The 18411-nt window shown below is 36.4% G+C and overlaps 1 protein-coding gene and 1 long non-coding RNA gene across 3 annotated transcripts in view; both read right to left on the reverse strand.

Annotated features, from left to right (window-relative positions):
* Window positions 1-13597, reverse strand: part of LOC113100985 (uncharacterized) — a 29033-nt gene extending 15436 nt beyond the window's left edge. The window contains exons 1-6 of one of the 2 annotated variants that reach the window (XM_026265479.1): window positions 13485-13597; window positions 6327-6653; window positions 3082-3414; window positions 2249-2366; window positions 2103-2152; window positions 1009-1611 (exon numbers count right to left, since the gene is read on the reverse strand). In XM_026265479.1, coding sequence (XP_026121264.1) covers window positions 2134-2152; window positions 2249-2366; window positions 3082-3414; window positions 6327-6653; window positions 13485-13542 — 855 coding nt within the window. In that variant the 5' untranslated portion in view covers window positions 13543-13597 and the 3' untranslated portion in view covers window positions 1009-1611; window positions 2103-2133. Of the gene's footprint in view, window positions 1-1008; window positions 1612-2102; window positions 2153-2248; window positions 2367-3081; window positions 3415-6326; window positions 6654-13484 lie in introns of those variants that run through there. The other variant, XM_026265480.1, reaches the window with a different exon arrangement.
* Window positions 13598-17122: 3525 nt separating this feature from the next.
* Window positions 17123-18148, reverse strand: LOC113100984 (uncharacterized). The gene is made up of 3 exons (XR_003289871.1): window positions 18024-18148; window positions 17878-17927; window positions 17123-17445 (listed from the first exon to the last, which is right to left on the reverse strand). It is a non-coding gene; the product is annotated as an uncharacterized LOC113100984 (long non-coding RNA).
* Between the last annotated feature and the right edge of the window lie 263 nt (window positions 18149-18411).

The following is an 18411-nucleotide window of genomic DNA, read 5'->3' on the forward strand; positions in this document are numbered from 1 at the left end:
TAAATTCAGACACCAGTTCTTCTCATTCTTTTCCCAAAGTCTTCTCATCTTCATCCACTCTGGGAAGTAGTTGACTTTAGCTCTTCTGGGCTTTTTACACATTTCTGCAGACTGCCTGTCGTCTGGGTGTTTGTGTTTCAGAGCTTTGCATGTTTCGTTCAAAGGTTAAATTGAAGTGTGTGGTCTGCCAAGCATAAAGGCTGGAAAAATTCCCACAACTCTGTAGACATAAGTTTGCCTTTATAAGTGCTTCATCATCAGAAATAATCAGGAGGGTGGATGGATATGCAGTGTTCGGGTACATGGACTGAGCCAACTTTCCAGAATGTCTGACCCAACATTTGTGATAGTTGGCACTGTCCCATCTTCTCTGTAAATGTCAAAATTTTAGGGAACGTTGTGCATGGTTGCGAGAACATCCCCTCCTACATTCCTTGTTGCAGCAACACCCATATCTGTCAGATATGCAGTATAACTTAAAATGTGTAATTTTAAAATGTAGAAAAATCTATTCAACGTTTATTAGTAAACCTTTTTAATATTACTGTAATTTTTGTAATATTTGAATGCAGGGATCATTAACTGACATCAGACTCCCGTGATCAAGTGAAAGTGTCGTTTAACTATTGAAACTAACTTCAAATCTCAGAGGAACTTCAAGTAAATACTGTAAGTTTAGTGTGTAGTTCAGTGTAGACATTGAATGTGTTTACTGAAAAGAAAAGAAAAACGAATAAAACTATTGACATATTACATTTTTTTTAAATGATAATTTTTTTTTTTTTTTTACTCAAAACAGCATGTGTTAAATTTATTTAAATTATGTTATTAAAAGCAACTTATACAAACATGCAGACATGAAAAAAGTGCAAAAGTGACAATGAAGTTCATAAAGTATGGAAGTATTTTCCCCATTCAGTTCATCTTAAAGATTTCTAATTAGTTCTTTTGAACTAAACTCTCCAATTCTGAGCAGAATTATGATCACATTGAAGCAAAACATATTAGTAATTTTCACACTTTTCACATTATAATGTGCAAATACAGTACATTGATGATGTGCATGACAAGTCAAGTACAATAAGAGTAGTGCAGATCTTCTTCACATGGAACCTGTCCCTCAATCGATTTCGTAAATTAAATAATGACTGTCCTGAGAACTCAAGGACAAAGGTTTGATACACTTTTAGATCTGTGTAAACTCAAGCTTACTGATGGATTGAGTGTGAAATTCCTGCTTATTGTCACAAAGCATTTGTTCTATGAATTTATCGAGATAACTGAATGGTAAAAGTAGGTTATTGTTGAACTGAATAAATGTATAGAGAAAGTTTAACAATGAATGAGCGCCACCTAGCGGTTCCCTCAGAAGCCTTCATCTGATCTGATGAGAGCATCTCTATCTTCAGGAAACAGATGACAACACATCTCTTCCACAAGCTCTTCACTAATCCAGAACCAGAAACCAAGGCACTTGTTATAATACGCATGCTAAATGATAAATGTGAATATTATTCCAGGTTAAAGCTGAACAACACAAGCTGAAGTGTGCTGCTGATTTGCTGAATCCTTTTGCAGATACATGATCCTGTCGGGTCTGGTGATGCTTTCCTGTTTGTAATGAAACAATAAGAGAGAGAGAGGGAGGGAGGGAGAGTGTGTGTGTGAGTGAGAGAGAGAGAGAGAGAGAGAGAGAGAGTGTGTGTGTGTGTGTGTGTGTGTGTGTGTGTGTGTGTGTGTGTGTGTGTGAGAGAGAGAGAGAGAGAGAACAGCTTTCAGTGACTCAAGAAAACCTGTCCGTTTTGAAATTTTTATTTTCCATCTAGATGATTTTGATATAAACTCCATTTATTTAGTGTAAAGACTAGCAGATTTATAAAAATGTATGTGCACAATTGTTTTTTTATTTATTTTTTTTTTATTTTAATCAGAAGAGCAGAAATGCTGTTATATTTTCTGATGTAATGGTGATTTATTATTAAATGACATGAAAGAAGCCACATCTCTCTCTCTCTCTCTCTCTCTCTCTCACACACACACACACACACACACACACACACACACACAGCTGAAAATCTCATAATAAACTGCATTAATTTTACCTCATCCTTGGACTTTTGACAGATGCCGAGCTTAGTTTTCACCTGGTCTCCTTTTAAACATAATCACACACAAACAATTAAACCCTAACTTTGCATAATAAAGACAATATTTTCATCTCACTATAATAACTGTTAGTAATACTTACCCTTTGTTAACCTCCTGGATCAAATCAGAGAGACTGACAGAGCCACGGAAAACAGTGACACGTATTCCTGAATACAGACCTGAATTTAGTGCACGAGCATCTTTATAATCTGCACCCCCTATAGGACAAGAAAAGGATTGACATAGTAAGGGAGGATACTATGAGTCTGTGGAAGTTGTAGAATAATAAAATGTTCATCCAATCATATTGCTTGGTCTGAATATTACTATAGGCTCTCCTAAACATGATTCATCATCACTGCGTTCCTTTACTGTATTGCAGAGCGAGTAAGAAAGGAAGGCATTATTATTGTTATATTATGAACTGTATACTGTAATGTTTTCACTGCATTCAACGCTTGTCAGCCTCTGCTCTGTCTGTGTGTGTTCATGTGTTTTAGAGAAAGCGTGGCTTTGGAGAGGGATTTGCAGAGAAGGTGGGATCTTATGCTTTCAAAGCCTGCTTGCTATTACACTCTTTAAAATAAAGGTGTTTAAAAACGTTCTTAACAGAAATGCTGTAGAAGAACCATTTTTGGTTCGGCAAAGAATCATTCAGTCAAAGGTTCTTTAAAGAACCATCCCTTTCTTACCTTTTTACAATCTGAAGAACCTCATTTCACCACAAATAAACAGAAAGGTACTTCAGATGTTAAAGGTTCTTTATGGAGCCATAAAGACGAAAAGGTTCTTCTATTGCACTGTGAAGCAGAGTGTAGCCTCTCTGAATTCACCTACTCTACCTTTAAGAAACTTAATTCGCATTTGTCCATCTTCTTGAAAGACAATATCTGTAAGCTTCGTTAAGTAAATGATGTGTTCTGAAATTCTCACCAACGAATGGTACACAACCAATGACAGTAACTCTGAAGCTCCTCGTGATGCTGGATCTGCGGCTGTGGATCTGTAGTTTATAAAGTCCAGAGTCTGTGGTTCTGGTGTCTGTGATGGTCAGAGATCCAGTCTGATGATCCAGCTTCAGTCTGTCTCTGAATCTCTCATCACACTGATCATCTCTACAGATCTTACTCTGATCTCCAGTGATTTCAGCGATGAGAATGTCATTAAAATACCACGTCATCACATTATTTGGGCTTTTAGTTTCACCAGGATCTAAAGTGACAGATTCTCCCTCCTTCACTTCATCTCGTTCATCAGCAGAAACACCTGAAACACAAACCAACAGCTGCTGGACGAACTTGCTGGGCCGAAAGATAACTGAAAATAATTATGCATATCGATTTCCTAAAAAACAGATATGTGAATTGTGGATATGTCTTTATTCATATATACAGCTGCTGGTCATATAATTAGAATATCATCAAAAAGTTTATTTATTTCACTAATTCCATTCAAAAAGTGAAAATTGTATATTATATTATATTTCACACATAGTGATATATATCAAATGTTTATTTCTTTTCTTTTCATTTTGATGATTATAAATGATTATGAAAATCCCAAATTCCGTATCTCAGAAATTTTTAATATTACTTAAGACCAATACAAAGAAAGGATTTTTAGAAATCTTGGCCAACTGAAAAGTATGAACATGAAAAGTATGAGCATGTTCAGCACTCAATACTACACACGGAGACGCGTTTCTGTGAATATGCACAAATTTTTTATCGGATAGGCGTTTCGTCCACACGGATCCGGCGTTTTCATCAGGTGAAACCACAATTTTTTGAAACCGGGTCCCAGAGTGGATAAATTTGAAAACGCCGTCTTTGCGTTTTCGTCTGGACGGCTAATCCGTATATTTTCTGAAACGATGACATCATCAGCCCACATCTCCCCCCTAGTCAAACACCTCTACGTCACGTAACAGCAACAAATACATGAACAAACACTGAACAATTGTTTTTTTATTAACTAGCATTAACACTGATTACTAAATGTATTGTTCCATATTCGTTTGTGTACCACGCGCAAGGTTTATGAGCATAGTCCAAGTCTTCTTCTCTGTTTTTAGTGTATCTCTGAGGCAGTGGCCTTCAGCTCTGCTGCATTCTTGGGTCTTCACATCTTGCTCTTCAAAATACCCCACAGATTTCTATGGGGTTAAGGTCAGGTGAGTTTGCTGGTCAATTAACAACAGGGACACCATGGTCCTTAAACCAGGTACTGGAAGCTTTGGCATTGTGTGCAGGGGCCAAGTCCTGTTGGAAAGTGAAATCTGCATCTCCATAAAGTTGGTCAGCAGCAGGAAGCATGAAGTGCTCTAATACTTCCTGGTATACGGCTGTGTTGACCTTGGACCTCAGAAAACACAGTGCACCAACACCAGCAGATGACATGGCACCCCAAACCATCACTGACTGTGGAAACTTTACACTGGACCTCAAGCAACGTGGATTGTGTGCCTCTTCTCTCTTCCTCCAGACTCTGGGACCCTGATTTCCAAAGGAAATGCAAAATTGACTTTCATCAGAGAACATAACTTTGGACCACACCGCAGCAGTCCAGTCCTTTTTGAAGCGAGACGCTTCTGACGCTGTCTGTTGTTCAAGAGTGTCTTGACACAAGGTGTGCGAAGCTGAAACCCATGTCTTGCATACGTCTGTTTGTAGTGGTTCTTGAAGCACTGACTCCAGCTGCAGTCCACTCTTTGTGAATCTCCCCCACATTTTTGAATGGGTTTTGTTTCACAATCCTCTCCAGGGTGTGCTTATCCCTATTGCTTGTACACTTTTTTCTACCACATCTTTTCCTTCCTTTCGCCTCTCTATTAATGGGTCATGAACCCCCCCATTTCTGCACTGGTTAGTTCTCACCGCAGTTTTAAAAAATGCTAAAAAAGTGGGCGTGGTGTGCAGTGGACCGGGGGAGGGGGAAGAGGGAAGACTGACAGCACACACAGCTTTGCGTTCAGACATTCGTTTCATTTCGCTACCATCGAGTTAGAAACACAAATAAATGCACAGCTATTTGATGCACCCTGCATCGAAAACATTACATTTACATTCAGTCATTTAGCAGACGCTTTTATTCAAAGTGACTCACAAATGAGACATATATATTATTCTGTGGCGTTTATATAATTCTTTTGACAGGTTGTTTGACACCAAGTGAATGAATCGCGTTTGTGCCGAACTCTTATTACAAAGAAAAAACACTCTTCTGCGATCCATGAATGTTTCTCTGTTAATGTGTGCGATGTCATTTCACAGTCTGATGCGTCTTTCATAGCAAATCAACACATGTTGTTGTGAATAATTAAGCGAAGCAACTTCTTCTCATAGGATAAGAACATGCAATCTCATAAATAATTGAATAGACACCAACGCTCATCAATGTACTATAGTCCATTGCCAAGTCACATATCGTGACGTCAACACAATGTAGATTTTAAATCCGGAAGATGAAAATAGAGCAAAAAAGCTTTAAATTAACCAATTTTCTCCAACAGTTAAAATTAGCGGATGCTAACATTGTCTTCTATGATGTACAACACAAACACCTCTGCTATAATCTTAGATTATGTAGTCTGGGGGTTTCATGACCCTTTAATGTGCTTGGACACAGAGCTCTGTGAACAGCAAGCCTCTTTTGCTATGACCTTTTGTGTCTTGTCCTCCTTGTGCAAGGTGTCAATGTTGTCTTTTGGACAACTGTCAAGTCAACAGTCTTCCCCATGATTGTGTAGTCTACAGAACTAGACTGAGAGACCATTTAAATGCTTTGCAGGTGTTCTGAGTTAATTAGCTGATTGAATAATAATAATTATTATGGCACCAGGTCTCTTCAATATTGAACCTTTTCACAATATTCTAATTTTCTGAGTTACTGAATTTGGGATTTTCCTTAGTTGTCAGATATAATCATCAAAATTAAAAGAAATAAACATTTGAAATATATCAGTCTGTGTGTAATGAATGAATATAATATACAAGTTTCACTTTTTGAATGGAATTAGTGAAATAAATGAACTTTTTGATGATATTGTAATTATATGACCATCACCTGTATTTGTTCAGTGTTGCAGGTCAAGAGAAAAACAGCTCTGAATGTCACTGGTATAATAAACACAATGTGATTTAAACATAAACAACCTGCTTTTAAACATAATAACTTACCAATGACAATACTGAAGATTGTTTCACTGTCGCTGCTACTGCGTAGTATCAGTAGTTTATAAAGTCCAGAGTCTGTGTTTGTGATGTTTGTGATGGTCAGAGATCCAGTCTGATGATCCAGCTTCAGTCTGTCTCTGAATCTCTCAGTACCTTCATTACACTGAACATCTGTACAGATGTAACTGAGATCTCCACTGATTTGAGCGATGCGAGTGCCATTAAAATACCAGCAAATCTTTTCTTGTTGGTTTATTTTAACATCAGTGTATAGAGTGACTGAATCTCCCTCCATCGCTGACACTGAAACTCTGTCTGCACCAGACACAACTGGAAAAGAAATAAACAGATAATTGTCAATGTTTTTGGGAAAGTGGGACAAAAATATACATGAATACAACCGGAAAATGCTGTGAAAACAGCATGAAAGCATCATCAGTTTAAATATTCACTCATCCGAGAAACATACATGTTATAATGTAGGTTATTTGGTGCTTATTGTACACCATAATATACATCATACAACACACATCTTGACTCATATCTTGCATATATTTGCATTCATACACAACCAAGAAGTGATCAATGCTTAGCGTGCTTTCATGTTGAAATGAACACATTAAAACGGTCTACTGTACACTGAATGTGACAAAGCGATGTTGCAAATCATTTGAAATTCATCATAAATAAAACTTGGCAGCAGTTTACCGTCTGGGATTTGTCTGTCATGTCACGCCATGTTAGTGTAGACATCACTCATTACAAGAGGATTATCTTCGCTGTCAGATTTTTCTTAGACTCGTCATCCTTGATGATTTACAGCAAGCTATGTGTGACTCAGTTTTTTCCCTCTTTGCTCTTTCTTGCCAGCAAAAAATGTGGGGCTTAAAAGACATTTAATAGCCGTCCAGACACAGCCCTGACGTTGAGGCTAAAACAACGCTGAACACAGCCCAAGAATAGACTAGTCATCTAATAGACAGAAAATAAAGGCTAAAGGATCATTTTTACTTAAATATAACATGTTCTAACAAAAAAAAAAAAAAGAAAAGTAAAATAAAGCTTTTATTAAGACAAAATATATTTTTTTAACCCTTGACAAATTCACTACCCTTTTGTTATGTTTGTGATGAAAACATCCACTCAATTAAACTGCTGTAAAAATGTGTCAGATTCATATTTTTTTCTCAATTTTTTTTGGAATAAATCTGTTAATCAACTTCAGTTCTGATCAAAACTACTAAATGTTTTTAAAAAATTCCAAGATTTTAACTCTTTAATTGCCAAGTTCATAAATGATGTCACTGATTTGGGGGAAAAACACAAAAATGACTTACTTTCAATATAAAAGTAATTGTGGCTGGATTTTTTTTTTTTTTTTTTTTTTTTTACTTTTTATAACAGTCTTGGGCATGTCAAAGATTAGTAGCAACATTGGCTTTGATGCATTTTTTAGTTTTTGTGCAGCATTAGATTTAAATTTGTCTCCCTAATTTGTTGTTGGTGGCTGTTTTTGCCCCATTGACTTCCATTATAACGACATTTTTTGATTGCAAGGCCATGATACCATGGTATACAATGGTAGCTCGTACCAAGGGGCGTGGTGAGCTGGAAACTGCTTATGTCACCTGCCACCGCTTATGTCACTTGTCACCGCAACATCCAATAGGAAAACTCAACTGCAGTAGCCACCATTCAACCTGAAGAGGGCAGCATTCAGACGTTTTTACACCATATACTGTAGAATTAAAACACTTTATATTCAAATGTCAAAAAAGTTACTCAAATCAATGAACAGCACTAATAAAGCCCCATTCTTATAGATCATTAACTAAAAAAAATTGGTTTAGGGTTTAGTTACTCTTTAAATATGTTTTCCGCTTCACACCGTTCAAATTTTAACGGTCCAGTCAGAGACAGAGCACGGAAAAGGCGTCAGCCTGCCTGATTATGAAGGGTAAGTAACTGTTAATATAATCGTATGATGTATATAACTGTTAGAACATTAAGTAATGTGTCTCATACGTTAATTATAATTTTTTTATACGTTAAAAAAAGTTTAGTCCATTTTTTTCCCCCAGAGAATCAGATCGATTGGCTCCCAAACTCTGGAATAGCCTTCCTGATAATGTTCGGGGTTCAGGCACACTCTCTCTGTTTAAATCTAGACTAAAAACACATCTCTTTCACCAAGCATACAAATAATATATCTCTTAAATTGTGAGTGTAGTTGCATCTGATCAAAGGTGCATTTTTATTCATTAGCTTGGGTTAAACTAATTTTAGTTTGTTGGATCAGCAGCTATGCTAATGATGTCTCTATTTTATTTCTATGTTTCGCCACGGGATCTTCATCCCGTGGTAACTAGGATTTACACAAGCTCCAGTCTGGATCCAGAACACCTGAGAAGAGATGATGCTGACCCTCAGAGGACCTCAGATGATGCTAACCCTGAATCAACAAACTGAACTAACAATTATTGCTACATGTGTGACTGCATCATATAATAACTATTAATTAATAATATTGATAGTTCATCGTCTAGCTGACTACGTCTTGTATTATTATTATTATTTTATTTTATTTTTTCTAAAATCCTGTCAAACGTGCACAAACTATAGCTACTACTAAATATTGTAGAAACATAATTTTCTGTAAAGTTGCTTTGTAACGATTTGCATTGTAAAAAGCGCTATACAAATAAACTTGAATTGAATTGAAATTGAATTCTAAATGTGCTATGATTGTGATATTCCTGTTTGTTCGCCAGCATCTGAAATCATTAGAATTAAGATAGAAAAGCCGCACGGACCATTTAACGGATCGGACCAGTGAAATAAGCTGCTCGAGCGAGCCGAGCTAACACACATCATGCAACAGACAACAGACTACGTGAGAATCGTTTCAATGAACCTGCAGTTTTCTGTTATAAAAGTTCAAAACCAGTGGTGGACGAAGTACACAAATCAAGTACTTGAGTAAAAGTACAGATACAAATAATAAAATATTACTCCAGTAAAAGTAAAAGTACTCCTTTTTCAAATTTACTCAAGTGAAAGTACAAAAGTACTCAATTTTGTATGTACTTAAGTAAAAAAGTACTGAAAGATAGATGTTTGCAATTTTATATAGGCTAATTTAATTTTATATTAGCACATTTTTTTTTTATAATCCTACTGCTCAAAATACCTGGGATTTTTTTTCCAAAATAACCACTATATGGAGTCAAGATATATTTTTGTTGTTGATATGGACTACGCTTACGAGAGTAATGTTCACTGTGAAGCTTACACTGTGATGTACCTGAGAGAAAACAGAGATGATAATCTGATCTTCACCAGTAAGAAAAAAGTATTTTAAAGTTTGTGGTTTTACAGAACACCACAGTTATATATGACAAGATAATAAGGCTTGAAGTTAGGAAGAACATCTTAAGGAAAATATAATAATATTTTCTTAATTATTTTTTTCCTTCTCAAACCTTGTCTGCGGTGTAAAAACACCCCTGGACAAACGGGGTGCATCTCTTCCCCTCTTTGATAATTACTGTAGTTACCATGTTCTGAACATCACATCCTTTCTTTTCTCCCCAGATGTAATCTATATATCTGTATATCTATATCTATCTATATATCTATAGGTGGTTGACTAAAAATATTTGGACATTATTTATAAAAATTACCTCAAGTTAGCACCAGCAAGCCTGCTAGACATTTAGCATCAGCTACAATATTTACTTATTTTCAGTACCGTTCTGAATAAACATTCATGTCTGTCTAACGTTACTCGTCTAAAAAAAAAAAGCCTCAAGTTCAAATATTCATTTATCACCAATTAACTGTTTGACAAACACTTCCTGCTTCGAGATCTGAAATAAAAAAAAATCTCAAACATGCTCCGAAGTCCCAATCTGAATCAACCGAGTCGCCAACAGGCTCCGAGGTGCCGATCTGAATCAACCGAGTCGCGAACAGGCTCCGAAGTGCCGATCGGTATCAACCGAGTCGCGAACATGCTCCGAAGTCCCAATCTTAATCAACCGAGTCGCGAACAGGCTCCGAAGTGCCGATCTGAATCAACCGAGTCGCGAACAGGCTCCGAAGTCCTGATCTGAATCAACCGAGTCGCGAACAGGCTCCGAAGTGCCGATCGGTATCAACCGAGTCGCGAACATGCTCCGAAGTGCCGATCTGAATCAACCGAGTCGCGAACATGCTCCGAAGTGCCGATCTGAATCAACCGAGTCGCGAACAGGCTCCGAAGTGCCGATCTGAATCAACCGAGTCGCGAACATGCTCCGAAGTCCCTATCTGAATCAACCGAGTCGCGAACAGGCTCCGAAGTGCCGATCTGAATCAACGGAGTCGCGAACATGCTCCGAAGTGCCGATCTGAATCAACCGAGTCGCGAACAGGCTGTGAAGTCCCGATCTGAATCAACCGAGTCGACTCTATGAAAGACTCAGATCACGTATCTAAAAATAAATCGCTATAGTAAAAGGGAAATAATAAGAGGAGTGAAGTTTCCTACCGCTCTGCTGTGTTTGGTCCTCAAGCGCGTCTGACGCTCCGCAGCGCGTCTCCGCCCCTCACACGCGCGTTTACAGCGCTAAATTAATCATCTTTGCTAATTATTATACATTTACTTCATTGTCATCTTCAGGTACTTCATTTATTATTGTTCAATGAACTGTTTGAAACAAAAAAAGGTTGTATTTCAGTAATAATTCTAAATTATCAAAATAAAATATAAAAAATAAATAATAAAAAATATGATTTTCAGTTACAATAGTTAATCCTAAATTCCGACATTAATAACTTAATTTTAGCAAAATCAGACGCACGCGCTCACAAGATCTCACGGTTCTTACTTCTGGAGACTCTAAACACTAAACGGTTCATTTGGATCAGTGAGTGGTCGACTCCAGAACAGCTGCAATCGGATCATTCTAATTCGTAAACGAATCGTTTGGTGCGATTCGCGATCCGATTAAAGTTTATTTTGAAAAGACTCAGTTCGTTCATGATGAATCAGACACCGCTTCTGCGTGTCGGAGCATGTGATATATTATAGGGAGTAACGATATGTTTTATGAAATGTAGTGAAGTTAAAAGTACGATCTTATGCTTTGGAATGTAGTGAAGTAAAAGTAAAAGTTACTCAAAATAAAACTACTTCAGTAAAGTACAGATACTTGAAAAATGTACTTAAGTACAGTAACGAAGTAAAGCTACTCCGTTACTGTCCACCACTGTTCAAAACCCAGACGAAAGAAAAGCGTGCAGTCGTGAGGCAATTTGCTCTTTCAGCAAAAATTCATACCAGTGTCCCAAATTTATATAACGTTAAAGTTACTCCTACAAAACTTTAAGAGTGGAGCGTAAAACAGAAGCCATGTTCATCTTAGTGCACCAGCACTAATTAATTGTACAGTAAAAGTGTTTTAATGGTTTATTTATATTGAATTCTGCATCTATTAGAATACCCTATAATTACAGCAATTTCTATTATGAATCTAGATTGATTGACATGTTTTTTAAATGTGTTGTACTAAATGTGTTTATACTTATGTTTTAGACAATGGACTTTTTCATGAAGGAATAATTGCAACAATAGAATTTCTGCCTGTTAATTGAAACATTTCAAGGTAAGTAACCTATTTAAATTAATGATACATACGTTTTCAATTTTACTTAGACCTATGACTTCCAAAAATTATGAAAAAAGACAAATGAGGTGAAATAAGTGTATTGTTGCATTCCAGCCAACAAAGCTTCCTTTCATTTACAGTGTACTTTTGTTCCTCCCTACAAGTCCAAATCAGTCAAAGGGTAAAGGGTGGTAAAATTTAGTCAAATTTTCTGGAGGGAATGAAAACTGGTTTAGTCGGTCTCTTAGTGCAAATGATAGTAGATCCCCACAAAGACTGTAAAAATGTAAAATGTATGGTTAGTTTTTTTTTTAAACTTGTGCTTTCTCTGTACTTTTGTCATTTAAAGGCCTTCGTGCAGAAATTGTCTTTAAAACTCTTCCTGCCATCTGCACCATACCACACAAATGGAAAAATGGTATGTACATCATACACAGAAATGAAGCGGTCCTTCATTGACATTCAACCTGTAAGTAGAAGCAAAACTTAAAAATTACAGTGCCCTGTGTAGTCAAGTCACCTTTATTTATTTTATAAAAGACACACGTTGTACAATACAAATTGTTCTAAGAAGATATTTTGAAAAAAAAAAGGATGACAGAATTTTCATTTTTGGGTGAATTATCAGTTTAATTATCAGTTAATATATATATATACACACACAAACACACACACATGCTTGAATGTGAGTGCAAAGATTTTGCAAATGCAAGTTACAAATACCCCCCCCCCCATCTTCCAATCCTAGTGACGTCCCTGATTCAATGCAGCAAACTTTAAATATTTCACGTACTTTTGGAAGTCCAGCATTTAGTTAATCCTGATAAGTGCTCATTGACACAGTTGCAAACATGACGGCTTGCTTCTGCCATAGTGGGGTTTGGCATCACACCATCTGTGTTTCCAACCAGAACATTAAAGAATGCAGCACGCTGGAAAAAAGCTATGCAAGTCATGATGACTTCGAAACTCCTGAAGTGTTTCCAGTTTATGATGCTCATTCATTTTTTTTGTCTTCTATATACTATTTTCTATGTACTAGTGTTTCAATCTGTACATGTGAGAAATATGTGAAGGACTTTCTGTTGAATTTCATAATGTTCAAATGTCCATTTTCATACATATTTTTTTTCTTTAAGATAGAAAAGGCACCCATTTGGTGGATTGACTCATTCAGTGTATTTCATTTATTTTTAATTTACTCTTTTATTTTATTTTATTTATATATTTTTTTACTTGGAACAAAAATACGTGGAAAAAAAGTTTGTTAGTTGTCTTGTTCTTTGTTCATTAAAGAAAATAAATGTCAATTTATTAAATATTAGATTACATATTAATATTGACTGCTTGGTTCTTGGACTGACAGGTCTTTGTCTGGATCTGGGTCTTCAATAACCTCTGCTTTGAGCAGGGAACTCCAAACTAGACTACTTTTTTTCTTTCTTTTTTTCCTTTATTTTTTTTATATCGTGGACATGAGGAGAAATAAATAAACAAATAAAGGTCCTACCGTGCCATAGAAATACTGAAACTGCAAACAGAACAAAGGAGAACATCTTTGTCTGCATCTTTCCTCTCGAACGTGCTTCGGTTCTTTGAATGAATGAGCAGCATTGCTGCACTCCAGAGATGTGACGTATCTGGAGGTGTGTGTCGTTGTCAGAGACCACGTGATGCTTCACGTGTGAAATAAGCGCATTCCAGACTAACCGCTACGAGATCAAAGGCGGATATCGCGCGATCATGTCCTTTGTTGCTACGTTGTGATTCGAATTTAAAAGCCGCTAAATGTAATCTCATTTGAACATTTGTAATGTTATTGCTGTTATTACTACCATTGTATATTTGTTAATATTACTCATTTGAGTTTGCACATCTGTTACTACTGTTACTGTTGCTTTTGTTGTCATGTTGCACTCAATTTGCACGTTACTGCACTATTGTACTGCACATAAGCTAATACTGTACATTCGCATACAAATAAATATGATATACACAGTCTATATTTCTATTTTTCACATTCTATATTCCTACTCTATACTCACATATATAGATACATTGTCTATATTTCAATTTTTTCATAGTCTGTGTTTCTACCACTGAAGCATAGTTTTTAATGTTTCTTATTTCTTCCCGGGCTGTAAAATTTTTGGGGGGACTGAGAATATTTAGGTGGCGATGAGAAATCATGCGATTAATTTTTATACAATGTCTCATTACAAAAAAACCTAATGTTATAGGATATAGAAGAAAAGCAAAGTAAAAGACCTTTAAACTTAGTGATTACGACTTAAAGGGCTAGTTCAGCCAAAAATGAAACATCGGACAATGCTAAAAAATTTCCAATCTAAATACTGTTGTTCAGTGTCTTGCACAGACCGATCGTTTTGTGTATTTACACATCAATGTATCATCACTTTTTTACAATGATCGAGTCACGAGATCCAAGTGCGAGGTAAAAAATGGTTTATTTGTAACTCATATAGCCAGCAATGAGAATGTAGGAAGACGATGGCATAATCCAAGAATTTGGTCGTTTGCTGTTGTAAAAATATGTTATTTATAGCCTTTTACATTGCTGCACAAGTTAGCATTTCAGATGCTATTTTTCGATTTTTTTTTTTTAAATAAAAACGCCCCAGATCTCAAGAAACTCTCATACCAAGCTTTACTACGTAATTATTCAGATATTTCGTGTGTAGTACAGAGGTGTTTCAGTGTCAGTGTTGCCAGATTGGAAATGTCCAAGTATCGTACCAGAAGTACAAAATTATCGTATTTGGAAGAAAAATGAGAAAACTGATTAAAGAAGCCCTATGACTGCAACTACCATCATTTACATTTTCATAGAATTCTGAAATTATCGTACAAATACGATAATTTTCTTACGTCTGGCAACGTGGTTCAGTGTTGTTAGATATGAACCAGGAAGTGTACAGGAAGCATGTGACACGATGTGGCGGTGTCCGGTTATGACAATCTAATGATTGAGAAGGCGAAAGACCAATCGGAGTCTGACTGACACACACACACACGAGCACCCAGCACTGCACACAAATAAACAGTGAAGATTTGAACAGCTGTGCTTAGTTGATCTGGATTTAATAAATTTTAATTTCACTGTAAACTTGTGTGTCTATACTGTTTGACAGCTTCGAAGCATGAGGCCCCAAGATAAGTTTTTTTTAATGGAGATTCAGTACATACAGCAGGTCAAACCAAAGAGGACACAGCAATCCCTGGGAACAAATCCTGTTTGAGTACCTAAATATAACCACGTTTATTATTTAATTTACTGCATAAGGGGAAGCTGACCATGAAGAAAAATGAATAATCAGTTCCTTCACCATTACAAGTAACCAAATGGCTTGGATTATAAACTATACAGTACCATCAGTTTTTCCATCTCAGTTTTCAGTCTTTCTCTAAGAGCTCCACCTTTGGCAACAGCGCCAGCAGCTTGGGAGTCTGAAGATCCAATGAGGATAAATTTAGGTTCCAGCTGCACTCTGGTCATTCTTTGACATTCTGCATTAGTTTCTCCCAAGGTTTTTTTCTCCATTCTGTCACCGATGGAGTTTCAGTTTCTTGCCGCTGTTGCCTCTGGCTTGCTTAGTTGGGGTCACTTCATCTACAGTGATATCATTGACTTGATTGCAAATAAATGCACAGACACTATTTAAACTGAACAGAGATGACATCACTGAATTCAATGATGAACTGCCTTTAACTATCATTTTGCATTATTGATACACTGTTTTCCTAATGAATGTTGTTCAGTTGCTTTGACACTATCTTTTTTTTTGTTTAATGCGCTATATATATAAAGGTGACTTGACTTGACTTTCACCTTAAATATGCAATGAGTGAAAAATGTATTTTATATAATGTTTTGAAAAGGGGTTTTCAGATACTTTATGTTCCTTCTGGTCTCTAAACATGATTGGTAACTCACTTGAGAAGGTCGAAAGGTCGCTGGCCATCATTACTTTATGCCTTGCACACTTGGACAATGATTAATAATTTAATGTCATTGATATGCAAATGTTTTGTTCATCTTTTCCATCTTTTCCAAACTTTTTAAAATTCAGACACCAGTTCTTCTCAAAGTCTTCTCATCTTCATCCACTCTGGGAAGTAGTTGACTTTAGCTCTTCTGGGCTTTTTACAAATTTCTGCAGACTGCCTGTAGTCTGGGTGTTTGTGTTTCAGAGCTTTGCATGTTTCGTTCAAAGGTTAAATTGAAGTGTGTGGTCTGCCAAGCATAAAGGCTGGGAAAATTCCCACAACTCTGTAGACATAAGTTTGCCTTTATAAGTGCTTCATCATCAGAAATAATCAGAAGGGTGGATGGATATGCAGTGTTCGGGTACATGGACTGAGCCAACTTTCCAGAATGTCTGACCCAACATTTGTGATAGTTGGCACTGTCCCATCTTCTCTGTAAATGTCTAAATTTTAGGGAACGTTGTGCATGGTTGCGAGAACATCCCCTCCTACATTCCTTGTTGCAGCAACACCCATATCTGTCAGATATGCAGTATAACTTCAAATGTGTAATTTTAAAATGTAGAAAAATCTATTCAACATTTATTAGTAAACCTTTTTAATATTATTGTAATTTTTGTAATATTTGAATGCAGGGATAAATTTATTTAAATTCTGTTATTAAAAGCAACGTATACAAACATGGAGACATGAAAAAAGTGCAAAAGTGACAATGAAGTTCATAAAGTATGGAAGTATTTTCCCCATTCAGTTTCATCTTAAAGATTTCTAATTAGTTCTTTTGAACTAAACTCTCCAATTCTGAGCAGAATTACGATCACATTGAAGCAAAACAATGCATATTAGTAATTTTTCACTTTTCACATTATAATGTGCAAATACAGTACATTGATGATGTGCTTGACAAATCAAGTACAATAAGAGTAGTGCAGATCTTCTTCACATGGAACCTGTCCCTCAATCGATTTCGTAAATTAAATAATGACTGTCCTGAGAACTCATGTAAGTTTGTTTTAAAGATTGATACACTTTTAGATCTGTGTAAACTCAAGCTTACTGATGGATTGAGTGTGAAATTCCTGCTTATTGTCACAAAGCATTTGTTGTATGAATTTATCGAGATAACTGAATGGTAAAAGTAGGTTATTGCTGAACTGAATAAATGTATAGAGAAAGTTTAACAATGAATGAGCGCCACCTAGCGGTTCCCTCAGAAGCCTTCATCTGATCTGATGAGAACATCTCTATCTTCAGGAAACAGATGACAACACATCTCTTCCACAAGCTCTTCACTAATCCAGAACCAGAAACCAAGGCACTTGTTATAATACGCATGCTAAATGATAAATGTGAATATTATTCCAGGTTAAAGCTGAACAACACAAGCTGAAGTGTGATGCGGATTTGCGGCGATGGAAATCCTTTTGCAGATACATGATCCTGTCGGGTCTGGTGATGCTTTCCTGTTTGTACAGAGAGAGAGAGAGAGAGAGAGAGAGAGAAAGAGAGAAAGAGAGAGAGTGTGTGTGTGTGAGAGAGAGAGAGAGAGAGAGAACAGCTTTCAGTGACTCAAGAAAACCTGTCCGTTTTGAAATTTTTATTTTCCATCTAGATGATTTTGATATAAACTCCATTTATTTAGTGTAAAGACTAGCAGATTTATAAAAATGTATGTGCACAATTGTTTTTTGTTTTGTTTTTGTTTTTATTTTAATCAGAAGAGCAGAAATGCTGTTATATTTTCTGATGTAATGGTGATTTATTATTAAATGACATGAAAGAAGCCACATCTCTCTCTCTCTCTCTCTCTCTCTCTCTCTCTCTCTCTCTCTCTCTCTCTCTCTCACACACACACACACAGCTGAAAATCTCATAATAAACTGCATTAATTTTACCTCATCCTTGGACTTTTGACAGATGCCGAGCTTAGTTTTCACCTGGTCTCCTTTTAAACATAATCACACACAAACAATTAAACCCTAACTTTGCATAATAAAGACAATATTTTCCTCCCACTATAATAACTGTTAGTAATACTTACCCTTTGTTAACCTCCTGGATCAAATCAGAGAGACTGACAGAGCCACGGAAAACAGTGACTAGTATTCCTGAGTACAAACCTGAATTTAGTGCACGAGCATCTTTATAGTCTCCGCCCCCTAGAGGACAAGACAAGGATTAACATAGTGAGAGAGGATACTATGAGTCGGTGGAAGTTGAAGGACAATAAAATGTTCATCCAATCATATCACTTGGTCCGAGTGTTACTATAGGCTCTCCTACACATGATTCGTCATCACTGCGTTATTTTACTGTATTGCAGAGCGAGTAAGAAAGGAAGGCATTATTATTGTTATATTATGAACTTTATACTGTAATGTTTTTTCACTGGTGAATCTGACAGTGCTGCAACCATCCCTCAATGGCGT

The sequence above is a fragment of the Carassius auratus genome, unplaced genomic scaffold (genome assembly GCF_003368295.1).
Source record: "Carassius auratus strain Wakin unplaced genomic scaffold, ASM336829v1 scaf_tig00217434, whole genome shotgun sequence".
Taxonomy (NCBI): Eukaryota; Metazoa; Chordata; class Actinopteri; order Cypriniformes; family Cyprinidae; genus Carassius; species Carassius auratus.